This window comes from Rhipicephalus sanguineus, chromosome 1 (assembly GCF_013339695.2).
Source record: "Rhipicephalus sanguineus isolate Rsan-2018 chromosome 1, BIME_Rsan_1.4, whole genome shotgun sequence".
Classification (NCBI taxonomy): Eukaryota; Metazoa; Arthropoda; class Arachnida; order Ixodida; family Ixodidae; genus Rhipicephalus; species Rhipicephalus sanguineus.
The window spans coordinates 16,119,873-16,140,296 of record NC_051176.1 but is presented as its reverse complement, the minus strand read 5'-3'; the positions used below and the strand labels follow the sequence as shown (position 1 = coordinate 16,140,296).

The 20,424-nt window shown below is 47.8% G+C and overlaps 1 protein-coding gene across 1 annotated transcript in view; it reads left to right on the top strand.

Annotated features, from left to right (window-relative positions):
• The window catches only part of LOC119389632 (roquin-1), a 264,759-nt gene that overhangs the window by 5,764 nt on the left and 238,571 nt on the right, over window positions 1–20,424 (top strand). The window contains exon 2 of the mRNA XM_049412057.1: window positions 7,795–8,212. Coding sequence (XP_049268014.1) covers window positions 7,843–8,212 — 370 coding nt within the window. The 5' untranslated portion in view covers window positions 7,795–7,842. The remainder of the gene's footprint in view (window positions 1–7,794; window positions 8,213–20,424) is intronic.

The following is a 20,424-nucleotide window of genomic DNA, read 5'->3' as shown; positions in this document are numbered from 1 at the left end:
AAATGTTTTGTATGCAAAGCAAAGAACCCCAACTGGTCAAAATTAATGCATGTATGCATTTAGTTTGACAGCATTGTATGCCATCATAGAAGAATAATACTTTGACACATAACGCGAACAGTAATGGGATAAAAAGATTGTGGATTGCATACATTTTGATCGGGTTATTTGTTACGGATCCATAATGGGTAGCTAGCATGAAATTTTCATGATGACGCAAATGGCTTGTCATTCTTCCTTTGTGTCGTTGCAGAAGATTCACACTTGCATTTGTTTTTGTGCACTTGTGTGTAAGGGAAGTGGATTGAGGGGCTAGTTTTTTTGTGAGGCACGAAACCAAGGAAAGCAGATGGGGCATGATGTGTAGTAATTATTATAAGGAACACAGATTAAAGTGGACAAAAAAAATGTCCCTTCTTTTGTTCATTTCATAGCAAGATTTGATGCCATGTGAAGGTGTCGGCTGCCAGCTTGTACAGCTTGACCGAGTACAGCAATTCGGTCGGTCATTCCGTGCTCAAGCGGACACAGTGGCAGTGTCAGAGTCGGGAGTAGAAAACAAAATGAGATATTTATCGATTGAAAGTGATACACAAAATAATACAAAAATGACAGCAAAGAAAACTAGCACACATCACTTAATATCAGGCAACTGTAACGAGTGATCAGCAATGGATACAAAATTAAGACGTGTGAATTGAGTCGTAACGAATAATGAATACAGTTAACAGCAGCCGACGAAAATGAAGTTGACAAGAGAACAAGAAATGGCCAGGCAGCAGCAGTGGTTCCATATACCGAGAAGTCCACGGCACAGCTTTCCCAATGAAGGCTGGCAAGTCTTAGATGGGATTACTGGGATGGTTTTCATGGCAGTATCTGACAAGTTCTCTTGAGCAGGTTAAGCCAACTTGAACTGTGGACTTAGTTGCATCATTTGGAGTCGACATCAACTAGCCGTTCAGAAGAAGTTGTTGGGCAGTCCAGATGACACTGGACCATGCTAACATGAGATTCTACAGGGTGTTTTTTGTTAGGCAATACAGGTTTTTAATAAAAATTCTATGACAGTCAAGCTCCTGTCGTTTTTACACATGAGCTCTATGTCGAAGCGGAAATACTTCGCCACAACTGAAATGACACTGTTGCGATTAATTAACAAAAACTCAATTTTTAAAATTATTGATTTGAGGTCAGTTGTTTATCTTAGAAAGTTGTAGTGCATGACAATTTATGGCATACTCATTTTTTAGAAATCGCGAAAGTTGCACGTAATTCGACATATTCATAGTCGAATTTTAAGGGCGAAATCGAAAATGATCGCGCCTGGCACGCAGGAAACACGGCCTCTCTGTTACGTCAGACCCGAACTACCTCTGACTAGGACGCTAAATAATATGAATGAAGGCGCATCGTGGCCATATCTTTTTGTGAAAAGCGACAAGTCATCTCACTTTTACCAACGGATCATCTGCGTCTGGTGTTTGGTGCTTATCTGCTTTTTTCAAGCTGTGTGCAAGAAAACTGCAAGGTCAACCTTTTCTTTCTTTGTGAAGCGTCAAACTCGGGGGCAGTCACTGTGGCGCTTCTTCTTGCAGACAGGCAAAATAATTTTTCAGGCCTGTTTATAATTTAAGAAACAAATAAGCGTCATACATCGCACCCAAAGAATAAGCTGTGTACTTGTGTATTGCAGAATGCTTGCAGATTTTCCTGACCAGATGCTTCTTTGGCACTCCTTGATTCAAATTTCATCACTTCCTTGTCACGGGTAGTTCCGGTCTGATGTAACAGAGTGGTCGTATTTCGTGCACACAGGGCGCAATCAGTTTTGAAATTTTCTTAAAATTCAACGATGAATATCTCGAATTACATGCGACTTTTGTGACTTGTAAAAAATGGGTATGCTATAAATTGTTATGCTCTACAACTTTCTAATATGAACAACTGCCTCAAGTTAATAATTAAAAATTTATTAGCAGGTTTTGCGAATTAGTAGCAACAGTGTCGTCGTTTCAGCTGCGGTGAAGTATTCCCTCCTCGACATAGGGTTTGTGTGTGTGAAAACGACGGGAGCCTTGCAGTCGCAGGATTCTTATGAACAAATCTGCATTGTCTGTAAAACGGCCTGTCGATTCTAGAGTGGACGGCCTGGCACGACCTTCTGCAGGTCCTTGTGACAAGGCTCCTCCTCCCGAACGCTCTTGACCCCTTGTAATCGGGTCCAAGCGTACAAGTCATTTCATGTTGTATGAGGGGATCACTCATCTGCACTTGTGATGTGCGGCTGTGCAGTGCCACATGCTCCATAACTGTACTAATCCACCTTCATTCACTCTGGCTTCTCGTAGAATACATACCAGGCAAACAAACCTAATCCTTCCTTTGACTCGCAGCCGTTGCTCATAGTAACCTTCGGGGTGCTGTCACTACATTGTGGTGACAGCCAGTGGCCATTGTCGACTCAGATATTGCCCTGTCACACTCTCCTAGGATTGAAGGGACACTAAAGAGAAAAACGATTTTTCTCGTGTTAGTAAGTTACTCTTTCACGATACCAAAAATGCCATGCTTTCTGCAGGAAGACGCTTGGCAGGGGAGAAAAGGCTGAAACAAAATACGGGTGGGTGACGCCATCTTCCCGCACCAGTCGCCCTGACTTGGGTGGCATCTGCGTAGTTTCTAATTGGTAAAAATAAAGTACATTGTCTTCTGGAGGAGCTGGAGAGTTAACGTGCCAAGTTTCAGGAAATTTTGTTGAGCCAGTGTAGCCAAAATACAAAAAAAAAAGCAACTTTGTAATCCGTGACGTCGCTGTCGGAGATTTTTGGCAGGAAAACCTGAAAACTGTTGACCTTGATTTTTCTCGTCTTTTAGTGAATCTACGGTGGCGGAATTAGCGACCCGAGTTTTTCAGGGTATAAGTAATTGGTCGGAAGTTCAGTGTGCCCCTAAACATAGAGAAATAATCTAGTAAAAACGGATGCGGGAACAGCAGCCACGTTCGCTCAATGGTGGGGTTGGTGCCGGCTTGGTGGCAAGTTGTTTTTAATGGGATGGCCTTAAAAAAACCTTTGCTGCAGAAAATTTGGCATCAACGGCATTGTCTGTGAGCGAAAAATCCCGATGGATGCAAAGGATAAAAATCTGGGTTTGAGCTGGAATTGAACCTAGGAATTCTGTGTGGCTACAGAGCCACAGCAGCGCTTGAAACTACTTCTGAAAAAGGCCTTGTGGAGGAGTCGAGTTGTAATACAGCGTACTCGCACCATGTGCTTTAATTAAGGCTGCCCACCCATTAAACGGGCTCATTCATAATTCGTCGTCAGCATCAACAAAGTGTGCAACTATGTAGGTGCTTGTATTGGTTTACAGACACATGGTGGGTACTGTGCTGCCAGTGTACTTGCAGAAGATGCTGTGGGAACTGTCACTAGAACAGATGTTCCCTCCCTCACGGCATGCTTGAGGGGTCCTCTGAGAAGCGAAGCCTGGCAAGCGAGAAGGCGAAGCTTCACGTTGATCCATGTATTGCAAGTAGCTCCTGTGCTTTCCTTGGCTTCATTAGGCTTTGTTCAACAAAGAAACGAGCCCACCAATCCATTCTCCTTTCGTTAATAACAAGTTGCGCATAGCAAAGCAAGAGATGCATATTCATTGTAACCAAATTGTAGTTGTTGTAACTAGTTTTCTGAAGCACTGGTTCAGGTCAAATATTTGCTCCTCGGTTGCTATGATACAATTATGACTATCATAATCGTAATTTTCTAAGACCTCATTTTTTGCTCTGCATTGTCCTGAAATGCTGAAATTATGTTTCGTTAAAATTGAATATAAAAAATAACTTGGGCATTTTATTTCCAGTGTTTTTTTTTGTTTTGGTTTTGTGTAAGACTTAGAAGCGGTCGTTTGAATATTTATGCACGGCCCAGTTCTTGCTGTGCCACATTAATGGCTTGCAGGTGAATAATATATTAATTTGCATGTATTCTGCGGTCTTGCCATCTGCAGCTTTATATGAGAAAGTTGTCTGTCCTCTTTTCTTTCCTTATGGTCTAGCAGCCAGCAAAGTCTTGAGACAGGTTGTGCCTTCATGGTCAGGAGCAGTGCGAGGGTCAGAGTGCGAAGACACATGCAATGCGTGGTTGTTGTCCCGTGCGGTGCTCCCAACCATGAATCTTTAACAACTTGCCCAGTTTCTTGTGCATTATGTGGGTTCAGACTCTAGGTGATATATGATGTTTGTGTGCAAGGGTGTTCCTTGCTTATTGTGGCTGTTGTGATGGTCGACTGCAGAAAAATTGCGGGCCGTTTTGCTGCAGCTGCACTCCCATTTTCTTCACATGCACAAAGCAGTGGGCATCTGTGAATACTAGAAAATTTGTGTAATGAATTCTATACCGTTCTATTCAATTCGGTACTTTAATCGAATAGTGCATATTTGAAATACCAAATAAATTTTTAAATACTTTTCCAAATAATCTGCACTGATGGGAAAACACCAAAAGAAAAAAAAATGTTGGAACAGCGAGGGATCATTTTTCTTGTTTTAATAATTGAATTATCAAGATTGATGCAGCCTGTAGTGTTATGCGTGAGTTCTGGTACGTTGACCAAGATAAGGCGACGCTGGTCAAGTTATAACTTTGAGGTAGTAACTTAGGAAAACTGATTTATTAACATTGAGAAAACTTCAGTTGGCCCAGCAGTTTGGAAACCCGCATTCTCGGGCCTCTCTGTTTCGTCCCCCGCTTTCCTCTGTACGTTTGCCATCTGTACCTTTGCCATAGGTAAGCACACTGGATCTTTGCTCACGGCCTGCCTTATCCATGCGCATTCGGATAAGTAGTCTCCACATTTTACATAGTTCGGATGGACTACGTCCACGGTGGCCGCGGAGTCCGAGTACCCTACACTCTTTGTCATTTACCATTAAATCTGTCATGTATGGCTTCAAGAGATCTACATTACTCGGGTGATTGCTTATGAAAGCAAATACTGGCCTCCTATTTGAGCAGTTTTGGGCAAAGTGACCTATTACGTTGCATTTGAAACATGATACCTTAGCTCGGGATTCGAGCTCTTCTGAATGATTTTTGAGCTACCCTTTTCAGGCTCTTTCGCCCTACCTTCAGTGCGCACCGAATTTCGACTAGTCTCATCTCGCTCTTTTGGTTGTGTTGTGGGTAGATCCCACAGGCGCACGTTATCCGGCAGGGTGTCATAAAACTGCTCTAAGCAGATGAGATCTCCCAGTTTACTGAAGTTATCCGCCCCTGCTCCTTTCACCCACTGTGAAAAATTACCACTCTGGCTACACGCATCAAAGCTTTCGATGGGCTTCTTTGTTTCCTGTCGAAATCTCCTCCGAAATTCCTCTGTGGGAAGCCTGTATTTTGCGAGTAGTCGACTTCACTGAGCTGTACACACGCCTACCTCAGCTGTGCTCAGTCTGGCCACGACTTGCGAGGCCTCTCCTGGCAACAACGCGAGCAACCATTCTGGCCATGTGTCCTGGTGAAATGAATGTTTCTCACAGATCTGTTCAAAATTAATTGGGTAGAGACCGATGTCATCGCCTGTTTTGTACGGCTGAAGCAAACTCGTTTTCACGCTCTCTGTTTACGGCGGCGCCGCATCCACACCTAATCTCGCCTGCTCTAGCTTTTCTTTTTCGAGCTCAATTTCTGCCTGCCTTTGTTCTCTTTTTTCCTGTCTCTCTTTCTCTCCAGCTCTTTCTTTCTTCTCTTCCTCCCTTTCCTCCTTCTCACGACATATCTTCCCAGGCTTCGGTGAGCTTGCCCTCCTCAAAACCCACTTTGTCTATCGCACTACGAATTTCGGGCTTCAACCTGTTACTGATATCCATACCGAGCTCTGCTGCCAACAGCAACAGCTCTTGTTTTTAGCACTGCGATATTCATGCCTTCACGAGAGCCGACTACTACTTCTCCAATATTAACCGCTCACCAGTGGCGGTCAACTCGGAGCCAATTGCCCGACAGAACCCTGTCCTTATCGTATGGCAAAACGTAAACGCTCAAGCACTCACCCAACCTCGAGCTTGTGAAGGTCATGTCTCCCGGAGCTACGTTCCCAGGTTCGCCGATCCCAGATTGTCAGGTCTGCCTTCTGCTGCTCTTCGTTTCCCGGGGTCCTTCACGCTTTCATGTTGTTACTGTGACGGTTGTGCCTCCCGGAGCCACAAAGAGGCGCTCTACTGATCCACAGAATTGGCTCTTCGGTCCAGTCTCGAGCTTGCGAAGGTCGTGTCTCCCCGAGCCACGTTCCCTGGACCGCCGATCCCAGATCGTGAGGAGGCTTTCTTCCAAGTTTACTGAAGTCATCCATGCCTTGACGCCGTTACTGCGACGGTTGTTTCTCCCAGAGCCACTAAGACCAGCTCTGCTGATCCCGGATCCACAGAAGTCGATCTTCCATCCGCAGTTTTCCGCATGCCTTTTCTTGATTGCACCGCTGCCAACCAGTTTGTAGCGTTATGCATGAGTTCTGGTGCGTTGACCAAGATTAGGCGTTGCTGGTCAAGTTGCGACTTCGAGGTTATTAACATTGAGGAAACTTCACTCAGCCCAGCAGTTGGGGAACCCGCATTCTTGGGCCTCTGCTGTCAGTCTTCTGTCTTGTCCCCCGCTTTCCTCCACCTCTCACTCTGCCGGTCGATTCACAACGGAAGGGGTGGCCAGCGGTACGAGAGGGGTCAATGAGTCGGAGCACCTTCTGTCATTAAGCTCGAGACCGGCTCTCCCCTCGCGTCGAAGAGCACCTGCACTGCGTTGTGCAAAGTTGACCAGTCCAGTGGCCTTCCACGAGGTTTCTCGTGGGCGCCAAGGTCAGCTCCCAGAACAACCGTGAGTCCCATTAGTCACCCTCCACCTGGGCACCCGCCACTGGGGCGCCTGCCATTGAGGCGCGAGTGCGCCCGTCCCAACTTAGTTTTTGGGAGCGGAACACAACAAGCCCAAGCTTTTATGGGACTATTGACTCAGTATTGATCACTGGATGAAGGCATTCTTTTACAGCGAACTAGAAGAGGGTAGTGGGCTCACTGTGCGGCAGCGCTGCACGAGGGAGGTGAAGCCGCAGATGCCAGCCGTTGTCACAGACGCTACATTCATTACGATGGTGGTGATAGAGGGGAGACGCGACGTGAAGGAACGAAGCATGTTTACACTGCTGTGCACCACCATCACGACCATCATAATGAATGTAGCCTCTGCGACCAACGCTTGCTCCCAAGGAGGCATCAGCAGCGTCATGCGTGGGAGCCCACTACCCCCTCTTCTAGTTCACTGTAATTCTTTCTTAAAACCCAGTGTTGCCGAAGCGAGTGTCCTTAAGCTGCTATCATCATCATGAGATCTGCAATAAGGCTGATTCGTGGAACATTGTTTAATTTTTACATCTCAGTTTTATTGAAAAGGCGATGATGAAGTACCATGTTTAATACTGTAGTCACTTCTGTATTTCAACCTACAGTTACAAAATACCTCCAAGGCCCTAGTTGGTGCTGAATACAACCTTACCTCATTTCACATAATTGTGGCACTTTTTTGTTGGTTAAAAGTAATTGTAATGTTCCATTGTTTAAGATTGTGAGTATTTCTTTCAAATAAAATGTTGTGGAATTCTAGGGCTGTTTTGAAAAGAGTTGCCTTACTATTCAAAAACTGTTCATATTTGAGTTGGTGTCATCACTGTTGAATTGCTGTCGGTAAAAAAATTCACTATTTGCACACCCCTGCAAAGCAGTGACCCCTTTTTGGTCTGGCGCAGGGCGCCGTGGGCCGGCGAGGTTTCCCCACCGGGGGGGCAGCAGCCAGCATGCCTGTGCAGGCTCCGCCCCCTCACTCGTGGGGCAGCGTGGCTGCAGCCGCAGCCCCCAATGCCTGCTGTTGCTGCCGTGGCCGTGCTCCACCGCCCGAAGGGGGATGTCACGCACCCCAGTGCCGCGCCCTCCAACAGCAGCAGCCACAGCAGAGGTGCCACCTGCCTGAGAATGGGCTTCCCCCGCACCTTCACCTTGTCTCTGCGCCCCCTCCTCCACCCGTGGCGGCAGCAGTGGCAGCTGGTGCCTCGGTGATTCCAGCAGTTGTGCCTGCTGGTGCCCCTGCAGTTCCAGAGGAGAGTGCCGAGCAAGTGGTCGCACGATGTGTCCACGAGATGGCACTCTTTCTCAGGCCTGCTGCTCAGGGCAAGTAGTCGATACCGTTGTTGCGAGGCAGAAAGTTGACCGAATTGGCTCTCATTCATGGGGGAACATGGTGCAGCCTTAACACGCTTATGGATTGACGAACGGCGCTTGTCCTCTGGATAAAGGTTACGCTGTTTTTTCACCATGGATTAACACCACCACTGCTAGCTTGATTCGTGGCCTCCACTTGACACCGTTTTTGACAAGGGGACTCTCTCTCATCAATTCCCTGGTGAAGACGAGTCTTTTGTCAAAACGTTGGCTCTTGCCAGAGGCCTAACTTGTTGCCCTGCTGTTGATCAGCTTGAGTCCATATGTTCCCGTAAACCTCTGTATCGTCTGGCCTATGTTTGCTACTTCTGGAAAATGTTCTTTTACAGGGAAGCTGTCCTCGTCTGCCATCAGAGTAGTAGTAGTGGTAGAGTAGTAAACGTCACACAGGGACGTGAGGGGTGAGAGTGGGGCTCTGCGGAAAGAGCTGGGCCACCACCGAGAGAGAGGATAACAAATGCAGTGATTCCACTCCTGCGCCAAAGTGCGCCAAATTGTATTTGCTGCGCCATCCTGATAATATCGACGAAAATTGCGCCAAACTGCACCAAAGTCTCGGGTTTGGGGGCCTCTATCACCGGCAATCGCACCGCCGGCGCGTCAGGACATGTGCAGCTTGATCTTGGGGCTGCCAAAGTCGCAACCATAGACCAAGAATTATTCTGCTGAATAAATAGCTTTTGCGCGTGCGTCCTGAGTAAGCCACGATGCCATGCACGATGCCGACACAGCTTCTGTTCTGCAAGTCGGCTCGATAGCAAAACGCACTCTCCGCAGAGGCTCGTGCCGTCTAGGCCTATTGGTAGTGAGAAAGTGCGACGGCGATTCATCGGTGGACGTCGTCTGTTCCAGAAACTATTGATAGCTCGTTTCAAGCGTCGCACGGCACGTAAGGAAAGCAATCTTCAATAATAACTAGAGGCCGGATTATTAGGCACTAAAAAAGCTCGTTTTAGGCGCCAGAAATAGGCAGGTAAAACAATGTTTTAGGCTTCCAAAATAGTAAATATAGGCACAATAAATTTTCACATAAATGCAAATAATTTGAAACGAAGATGTGCGCGAGCTCTAGCTACGAAAGGAAAACAAAAATGTTATACCCACAGGATGGACACTCATACAGCCCAAATCAACGAACTCAAGTTGCAACTCACCAATTTCATGGCTCATGTCAAGAACAACTGCATTAGTCACGCTGAACTTGAAGACTGTCATGGAAGGAAAAAACCACACTCACAGAGAGAGAAAGATTCTCACTCAAACTCTCCCGAAGGCGAGCAAATAAACGCACTGGACAATCATGAAGATGGCAGGCTCTAACAACAAGATTTCGATTCCGCAATCAACTTTCCGCATTTGGCATTGGAACTGTAGATCGTACAGATCCCGACTGGCAGATCTGCAAGAATATATAAAAGTAAGTCAACCCGACCTCATCGCTCTACAAAAGAGCCATACTGAAAAAGTAAGGCTCACGGGATATAACACTGTCACCCTGACCCCAAGAACCGCCATTCTCCTCAGAAGTCCCGTCACGGCCCAAGAACATAAGATAGAAGGCACTACAGTCGAACACACCATCGTGGAAATCATACCGGAACGAAAGTCGCAACAAAGCCTCTACGTCACTAACGTATACAGCCCGCCGAGAGATCAGCTCACGGACTATGATCACTTCATCCGTGAACTCAGAAAATGCACGAGAGGTCACCGACTCGTGGTCGTAGGGGATTTCAGCGCGCCTCACACAGCTTGGGGCTATGCCAGCGCCACCAAGAAAGGCGCGAGAGTCCACGACGTCGCTCAGCAGCACGGCCTCACGTTGTGGAATGATCCGCTCCAGCCCACGAGAGTGGGAAACAGCGTCTCGAGAGATAACAACCCCGACCTCACATTTATGCGCGACGTTAAGAAGGCGGGATGGACCTGTCTCCCCGAGACGCTTGGTAGTGATCACCACATCATTCAACTCGACATCGGGTATGAACGTCGACCGACCAAAACTGGCACAGCAAGATTAACATATTGGAGCGCCTTCAGAAACGAGCTCGACGACGACGAAGCAATAGCGGACATCGACGCCTGGCTTACAGAGGTTCTGGATACAGCTCAACGGTGCACCAAAGTCATGCAACTTAACGAAGACAACCCCGCAATAGACTCCCATTTACTACACCTCTGGGAGGCCAGAAGAGCCTTGCTAAAGCGATGGAAGAGGCAAAAACTCAACAAAAAACTCAGGAAGAGAATTTCCTTATTGACAGAATAGTCGCAACAGTATGCTGAACAACTAGCAAGACACAACTGGCGCGACTTCTGTGATAAGCTCCAAGGTACGCTCAGCACCAAGAAGACGTGGCGCCTGTTGCGTGCTCTCCTCGACGAGGTCCCCACCAAGATGCAGCAGTGGCAGCGCATCCGTGGACTAACACACAACTACGAAGGCTCGGAGGAAGACCTACTCCGTGAACTATGCAACAAGCTCCGCGGTCCTGTCCAATCGGTGACAATCCCACCACCGCCCAAAGAATATGAAGGAATACCCAACGCTGACCTGGACAGGCCCTTCACACCAGCAGAGCTCCAAGCAGCCATTTCTAAGCTCACGAGAAACACGAGTCCGGGCAAAGACAAGATAGTGAACAAGCACCTCTGATAGCTACCCAGTGAGGCTTTGACTTCTCTCCTATGGTACTACAACGAGTGCTGGGAAAAGGGAGAACTTTCAGCCGCGTGGAAGCATTCGGAGGTGATCATGATACCTAAGCCCAATAAGCCCATAGCTGTTGAGAACTTAAGGCCCATTTCGCTGACTTCCTGCGTTGGCAAGTTGTTTGAGCATATTGTCACGTGGTTGTGACATCGACGAAGACAGCAGTCCGCACGTCCGAGATGTAACTGTTTATTTGGCCGAACTTGTGGCCGAGAAACTGAAAGTCAAACTACAGCAATACACTGATAGCGGCGAACAGAGCGTCGACCGTCGATCAACTGACAAGCGGTCAAGCGCGTCGGCTTTTATACAGGCGCTATCGAACTTTCCAGCAATATCGCTGGTGGCGGCGTTGTCTCTCGACAAACCTGGAACATTCGCGTGCGGGGCGCAATCTTAACAAAACGATCTACTACAATCGGGAAGCTTCTCGAACACTGCTTCGCGGACAGCGTCGAGCGTTGATAACCGTCCCTGCTGGTCAAACCCGGATACATCAAAACAAGACAAGAAGTGGGTGTGGCAATACAATACATGACAGGCTCATGTCACACCTTGAAGACCAACGTTTATAGAACCAGGTCAGTTGCAAAACTAAGCGATGTTGCGCGGCGCCGCCGCCATCAGCGACAGATGTGGCGCTGCTGTCGCATCAGGATTCACTCGCTCCACTCTCTTCAGCCGGCGTTGCGGCGCGTCAGTATCCGTGGAGGCTGCTTAATTCTGCGTGAGCAGTTTTGCACTTTCTATTGTGCTTCGGATGTGCTGCGTGTCTTTACCATGCCGACATGTGTTCCCGGCTGTACGAGCGGTTACAGGAATTCTGTGGGAAAATTGTAGCGCAAAACAACACAAGGACCGACAAAGAACACGGGACGTATTCTTTGTCGGTCCTTGTGTTGCACTGCGCTACAATTTTCCCACAGAAGTCATGAACCAACTAGCCCAAGAAAACGCTTTGCTAGGTTACAGGAAATCCGAGACACCACGACATTCCTTTTGGGCGTAGGGTTCTTCAATGAAGGTAGTCGGGAAGGGAGGTGGGGGGGGAGGGGGGGATTGTTTCTTCATTGTTTCGGTCTCTTCAGCTGGCTACGTGCTGCTCGCAACACTTCCTCCTGCTGGAGAATGTACCCGTAAAAGTTGTCGCTCTGCGCACAGAAGTACAGTCAAAGTAACCAAATTTAAGCCCTTCGCAGTCACCGCTGTACCACTGCAACATTGCTTCGTGCGTGGTATTCATGAGATCTTCGTGTTCTGGAGTGTGACGCGCGGTGTCGGGTGTGCGTTGGATCACAAAAATCTCTAACTGGACGGTCCGGAATAAATCCTGGACATATAGCTGTCCCGACAGGGACGGCTCGGGACGCTGTATGAAAAGTCGCAACAGTCCCACGAAATTCGAGAAAGTTCGTAACCTGTTTGTGCCCCGCGTGACCCTGACCAGCGAGCGGCGTGGAATCGCGCCATTTCTCGATCGTGAGGACAAGAAAGTGTCCGACATAGTATCACGTGTATGTGATATGCACTTTCATGAAGATATCCTGAAGACTTTCGCTCACATGGTCAATGGTAAGAATTAAGGCTGCAATCGCCAGCGGAAAAGAGCCTCGTCGAAGGATGCGCCCCAAATATATTCTCGAACTTGCCTTGATTTGAGTGATCCTAAAAATTGTGCGGTAAATAATTTTTTACATTTAATTAGAGCTGTTTTGATAAGGTTTAATGCCTGAGACTGTAAATAAGTTGTGCCGTTTGTGTGCATCACACCATACATGCAATATCTGAAAAATTGTTTCTCTGCATTGCGTGCGTAAAATAAATACAATTTTTATTTATGTAGCAGGACTGAAATTGTGGCTAGCAGTACACACACGGCGATTTTACCACTCAATAACTGCAAGTAACGACAGCCGCGATACATAGTGAAAGCTCCTGACTTCAAAAAAGTTAAAGTGAAGAATTATCGGAAAGAAAACAGCGCAAAAATAAAAAAAAAGACAGAGCACCAGAAAAAAGGCGCGCTGACTTGCAACAAAGATTTATTCGTTAATACCGCGCAATACTTGCACAGTCCAAAACGAAAAGACAGAAGTACCAACACGCTGAAGCATCCACTATAGCTAAAAAATTTACGCTACAGGAATGCGGCATATAGCTAATTCCTTATAGGGTAATAGACCGATTCATATGTTACGCTATCAAGCATCAGTTATTGTGGGCTGTCTAGAAAGCCATAGCTTCCCCAGGTGGTCGAAATTTCCGGAGCCCTCCACTACGGCGTCTCTCATAATAATAGCGTGGTTTTGGGACGTTAAACCCCGGATATTATTATTATTAGAAAGCCATAGCTTAACTGACTTTACCTTTCCGCTGCTAAATATTACTCAGTTTTACGTTGCAGCGGCAGCGCAACGGAAAATCTCGATAATTACAGTCGGTGAGTAAACAACGGACCCCTTTCTGAATGGCTGCCGCGGCGTCTTGCCACGCGGACTACGTGTTTTCGTCTGCTAGCGGAAGCTTGTTGCGCCGCCAGCGCCACCAAACTGGAAGCTGCCCCGGCGCCGCGCGACGGGTTGGCTGACGCGGGGAGTTTTGCAACTTACCTGGTTCTATAAACGTTGTTGAAGACAACGGGTACTGCCCAAACGCCATGTTTGGATTCCGCCAACTTCTTTCTACGCAGGACGTCCTCTTACTCCTGAAAGATCTGGTTGACCACCTGAGCGAGAACAGCAAGTCGTGTGTCGTTGCGATTGATGTCAAAAGCGCCTTCGACAATGTTAGCCATAAAGCCATACTGCAGAATCTTGAAGACACCGGCTGCGGTTGAAAGACCTATCGCTATGTTCGAAACTTTCGCACCGGTCGAACGGCTACGGTGGGAATATCCAACCTACGGAGTAACAAATTTGAGCTGCCGAACAGGGGCACACCTCAAGGCTCTGTCGTGTCACCACTTCTATTTAACGTGGTGCTCCTTCAGCTACCCCGGCTTCTCGAAAACATACCGGGCCTGCGTCACGCCATATACGCCGACGATATTACGCTGTGGACGCGGGGCAAGAGCACAGGAGAGCAAGAAAGCTGCCTTCAGGAAGCGGTCGACGTCATCGAGAAATACCTCGACAGATGCGGCCTTCATTGCGCACCTGAAAAATCGGAATTACTTGTACTCAAGGCCCGCACGAGAGGAAGACCTCCAATTTGCGAAGCACCAGACCCGTGCGTCACCCTCCACGGGGTGCAAATACCGAAGGTCGCCTCGCTTCGAGTACTCTGCTTGCACCTGCACCGCGACGGATCGGGCCGCCACGCTTCCTCAACTTCAACACACGATTTTCCAACTCATGCACCTCGTAAGGAGAGTCGCCAATCGATGCAGTGGTCTGAAGGAACAAGATACCCTAAGAATTGTGCAAGCTCTTCTAATCAGCAGAATCACTTACAGAACTCCATACCTTGCTCTTAAGACATCTGAAGTCGATAAGCTGAATGTGCTCATTCGCAAAGCTACGAAGCTCACCATGGGGTTACCTCCGATGGCGTCGACCACCAGACTTCTTAGAATGGAGGTACACCATCATCATCATCATCATCATCAGCCTGTCTACGCCCACTGCAGGGCAAAGGCCTCTCCCATGTTCCGCCAATCAATTCGGTCCTGTGCTTTCTGCTGCCACGTAATACCTGCAAAATTCTTAATCTCATCTACCCACCTAATTTTCTGTCTCCCCCTCACGCGTTTGCCATCTCTTGGAATCCAGTCAGTTACCCTTAATGGAGGTACACAACACCTGGCAAGAGCTGGTAGAAGCACAACGGACCAGTCAACTCGAGCGACTGAGGCTCACGTTGACGGGAGATCGGTCCTTGCACGCCTGGGCTATGGGGAGCGCTACATCTGCGAGGCGGACCGCAAAGTGAAGGTACCGCCATACCTCCGAGACTCACTGAGCATCGCCCAAATGCCGCGTAATATGCATCCTGAGTATCATCAGAAACGACGGATCGCTCGAGTCGACACGATCAGAAGACGACACCAGCACGATTCAGACGCTCGTTACGTCGACGTGCCTAAATACCTGGGCAAAAACGCCTACGCTTTAAGTGTAGTCAACGCAGGAGGAAAGGAGCTGGCATCTGCCACCGTTAGGGTGCGGAGTCAATGCAAGAGGAAAGGAGCTGGCATCTGCCACCGTCAGGGTGCGGAGCTCCGAGGCAGCGGAAGAAGCGGCAATCGCCCTCGCCACAACGACAAGCACGGACGCGCTCATAGTCTTCACAGACTCCCAATCTGCTGTCCGCAATTACACGTGAGGCCGAATCTCAATTGAGGCACTCAAAATTCTGAGTAAGAGCAGCACACCGCTTCCTTACACCTGCGTAGTGTGGGTGCCGAGGCACGAGGGGCTCGAGGGAAACGAAGCGGCTCACACCGCAGCCCGCGGTCACGTCAACCGGGCCTCCCTCACCGCCCCACTCAAACCGCGGTTAGCCAGCGCTGCAGCAGAAGTGGAGACCGTACCCCCGACGTATAACGCCATACTGCAACACCATCGCCTAGCTCGCAGGGTGTACCCGCCACCTCACCCCAAGCTGACTAAGGAAGAAACAACAGCATTCCGAAGACTGCAAAGCAACACGTACACGCACGGTATCCTGCTACATCGCATCTACCCGACGCTTCATGCATACCACTGCCCGATATGCGATGTTCCCGACACACTGGCACACCTCATACTTGAGTGCCTGTGGCGCCACCAAGATGCCGATAACAAGCCCGCAACGACTGCACGCAACAACCTCCTCGCCGAGACGTGGGAGGCCAAGATCTCTGCACGGGACCTAGACGACCAACGTGGACTCGTCGCCAGGGCCCGGGAGGCGATCGCGGCCAGAGGATTCCTGGACTAAGGGACCCTCCCACCTAGGGTGACCCCGAGCTTACGAGCTAGGGAACACTGTTTCGGCAAATTAAATGTTTATTTCATCATCATCATATTGCTTAAGATGGCACAAAGGATTTGAACAGTTGAACTTAGCCGTGCAATGTGCTTTGTCCCGCACGCTTCGCAGAACACGGTCTCTCCCGTGTTCTGCACGGTGAGTCAAGATTCCACTGTCGAATCGACACACTCCTGGGTGTCGTCTCGGCATGGCTGAGAAGGGCAGAGCACGAGCAGATAGCCAGATCACTAAAACACCAGAAGGGAGGGATTCCTCCTATTGTCCTGGTCGAATCAAATCCCCTGCCAGTGAATCACTGGCGTAGCCAGGGGGGAGATGGGGTTCAACACCCTCCCCCCCCAAAACTTTTCAGTTTCGAATGCGTATATATGTACGCATGCCTACAAGCGCACTCATGAACATACATAGAGTATGGTTGAACCCTCCCCCCCCCCCCTCCCTTCCGAAAAAAAATTTCTGGCTACGCTGATGCAGTTAACACCTTACAAGTTAACTTACAAAAACAGAATCCGCGTGAACACCATATTTTCCTTTCTCTTTTTGCTCTTCACTCGCCTTTCTGCTCCACGGTTTCGCATTCGCGAACCGCGCACACCATGTCTCTGTGGCAGCGAATGTGCGTGTCCCACTTCACGGCTGCTGGCAGTTGTTTCCCGGAGTTGGTTGAACTACAGGACTAGGTTAACCCCATAGTTAGGAACAGTCAGTGTTGCATGGTAGCATGAATAACGGTCTCAAACTGCTCCCGGGAGCGCAAGCTGAGGCTAAATAGCGTTAATACAAGCACCAATTTTGAAAATAAAGGAAAGCAGATGATTTTTCAAGGGCTCGTTTATCTTTGTTAGACACAATATTAATGAGAACTAACAGACAATAACGCCAAGGAAAGTACAGGGGGTGTTATCTGTAGTATTTAGAATATAAATGTGAAGAAAGTAAAGTGGACGAAAAGATGACTTGCCGCCGGCAGGGACCGAACCTGTGACCTTCGAATAACGCGTCCGATGCTCTACCACTGAGCTACGGCGGCGGTCATCCTCCCGTCCACTTTCTGGGGTATATATGTTGATTTAAACCTAGGAGTGTTAGTCAGCGCCAATCGCAGCCATGGCGGCGAGTGTGGAACACTCTTTTTTTTGCCTGTTGGCGCAGGTTCGGTCCCTGCCGGCGGCAAGTCATCTTTTCGTCCACTTTACCTTCTTCACATTTATATTCTAAATACTACAGATAACACCCCCTGTACTTTCCTTGGCGTTATTGTCTGTTAGTTCTCATTAAATTTTGAAAATAGGCATTTATAGGCATTTGTGAGCGTTTAGGCACAAATGCCAAAAATAGGCATTTATAGGCACTATAAAAACACTGTAAAAGCCGTTCTTAACCTCTAATTCATGCTCATATATCAAAGTGGCATGATAGGAGTGCAAGGAACAATATAGGCATTTGCCTAAAATCCGGTCTCTAGTAATAACTACATGCGTGCCGCTAAAATGTCTGTTCTGTTTCTGGACATCGCGGAATGAAATCTGGGATCGCTAGCAATAGATATATGGATCGAATTTTTCTTGCTTCGCGTTTATGGAAGAGCATGTGAACGGTGGGAACGCATTGACACTTTTCCTCAGATATACTTTATCCATGGATATTCATCCAGAAGAGCTCTTTCGTAATTCCTTCCACCAGCACATCCGAGTTTGTAATCGCTCTGCGGTAAATACCCCATAACAGGCCCTGCCCTTTCGAGCTCACGTGCTAGGGTTCCAATTCGAATTTTTTGCTTGCTTTTTAAAAATGTCATCTCATTAATAAATGCGTAGCTCCTGGTCGGAGCAGCTGCAAATGCGCAGCTGTCAGTAGCGGGCCCGTCGCTGACGGTTCACAGTGAAGCGGCTACGCCATGTTACACGTCTCCCCCACACTTTCGAGGGTCAATAGCCGACGGTTAAAAAAAAACAGTTTCGCTTAAGGGCGAAGCAGTTGTATTGTTAAACGAAGTAAGGCTAGCAGCTAACTCCTTTGGATCCAATCTCGCATAACTCAACAAAATGCTGCTTTAAGGGAATATGGCCGCTCCAGGAACCGAAGCGTTTTCGTGCTCTGTGGCGCGATCTTGTATGCATTCCAAATAAGCACTGAGGCGTGGCGTTACATCCAGCCGCACGCCAATGGCCAATGTGAACAGCGACAGACGTCACTGCCCTGCATTCACCAATCGCGTGCAGCTGGATGTCACGGAGCGCCTCCGTTCATTTTAAGAACGCGTACAAAATTGCGCCACTGAGTTCTCTAAACGCGAAGTAAGCGTTGAGAGCACAGCAAGTTTACGAGCCGTTTCCTGATGCCTCGAGATTGCGCGCGGGCAAGCGACTGCGCCCTTCGAACGATGTGCTCCGTCCCTTCATGCTCCTTATGAAAGACGGGTGGGGTGTTTCTTCTCTGTTTGATGAGCAATCGACGGCAGGCCCGCACGTGGGAAGATGTTATCGCATGCGCTCTCCGTGCGACGGAGACAGACGGCCGGCTTGTTTAATCTCCGCTTCAGCCGTGCTCGTCGCCAGCGCTTGTGAGCTTTCATCCGTGGCTAGAATGCACTTGGTGATGTTATCAATTTGGACTTTATACGGAAAATTACGGCGACGGCAAAAATCCGTTGAGAGTGTCCATATAATTGCCATCACAATAAAAATTAAAAAAAAATTGAGGAGCCATTTCACTTTGTGAAGTGGATGATAAGCGAAGCTGTTTCGCGCATGGCACAGAGGTGACATGGTGGAGGACAGTTTGGTATGTAAGGCCAGGTTGTTAACGGCCAGGCTGTTAACGTTCAATACGCAATATTAATGCGAAAGCCTTAGATGCTTTATCAAACACGAAAATTGACCGTCGGTGGCGTCATTCGATTGATGCAAAAAGTAATCATCATGTGATGGCGTCATCATGGCGTCATATATCGTGATGTCACTTGATGATGTCATCACAGGACTTCGCCGCTTTACACTGCTTCCGTGATCGGTGCGCCGATCATGGAGGCAGCGCAAAAGCAGGTGGGGTGCAGAAAGCTTGCCTAGAGGGAGGGGGAGGATCAGCCCGTCGATCGAGAAGAAAAAGAACCTGGCTTTCGTCTTGGAGTTCTTTGGGGAATGCATTAGGGACAGTGTGGCTCTTTGGCATTGAGGCACTGTTGTACATCGTGGCGTTTGTCTACCACGTCTGCTGATAACCACATAGATGTATTTAGAGTGTTATTTCATAAAGTGCAATTTTATTGATGCGGTATTCTGTTTATTTGCTAGTGTCGAAAATAAACACCGAAGAGGTCAATCTAGAACACTCAACTGCATGAGCCCTTATTTTTTCATTCATTGGCGAGTGAAGTATGGAGATCTCCTGAGATGATATTTTCCATGAGATTTGCAATGAATTGAAACATTTCTAGCCTTCATGAGAGCCCCAAATAATATTCAGGTGCTTCAATGTTAATGCAGTATGCTTCTGTAGTGCACTCCAGGATGTAAAATTTGCTGCTCCAAAGTGCTCCAAAACGGAAATTTTGCTGCTCCAAAAATTGCTCCAAATCAGAAGTCCTCGGTAGCATCACTACAAATGGAATTTGTAGGTAGTAGGTCAACTGGAGGGGGGTCGGTGCTCCTGTATATCTTGTTCTGTGGGTGTACTCTGCTCTCGCACGTAGCAGTACGAGAGAGGTGCGGCCGCTGTGGAGCACTACCAGCATGGCCTTGCATGCACAGTAGCAGCACTTGCAACGCTGCTTGCGTTCCGGCACAGCCATGGTAGTAACACGCATTTTAGGGAAAAATCCTTAGTGAGAACCTTGCTGAAACATAAAAGCAAAATCTAATGCCCAACGAAATGGGTGACAGCTGGTGACAACGAAATGGGTGAAAGCTGGCTGAGATTTTTGTTTTTGTTGTATATACGGCACAAGCATCGCAGTTGGCCATTGTAGCTAGTGTGGCATTAAATGTGTGCCATTGTGGTGTGAGCACAAAAGCATTGCCACTGATATTGGGTGATTCCATGCCAAACGTCCCAGTCATTTTGGCGACCATCTCTAATGTATTAGAAAAAAATCATGCTGGTTTATTCAAAAACAGTGAATTGCTAGACTATTTTGCAGCGGAAAAAATTTTTGATTTAGGCATTTCGCATAATGTGTGATGTTTGTCCCAAAATTTATTCCGAGAGTATCGCTTCTCATTTCAATACCAAAGTTGGTTTACATATTAAGTAAAGGCATTTGTGTAAAGTGTTCGAAGCTGAATGCTATTACTGCAATTTTTCTGCCGTATACGCTTTCAGAAATTTTGCCAAAATCTTCTGTTTCCATTTTTTTTCTTGTAATATTGTGCTACGTATGAACACCTGAGTAATCAATACTTGCTTTACGGAAGGTATATTTTGCAGAAAAAATTTCAGACCACTGAAGTTTGTAATGGGAACCATCGTTAAAGGC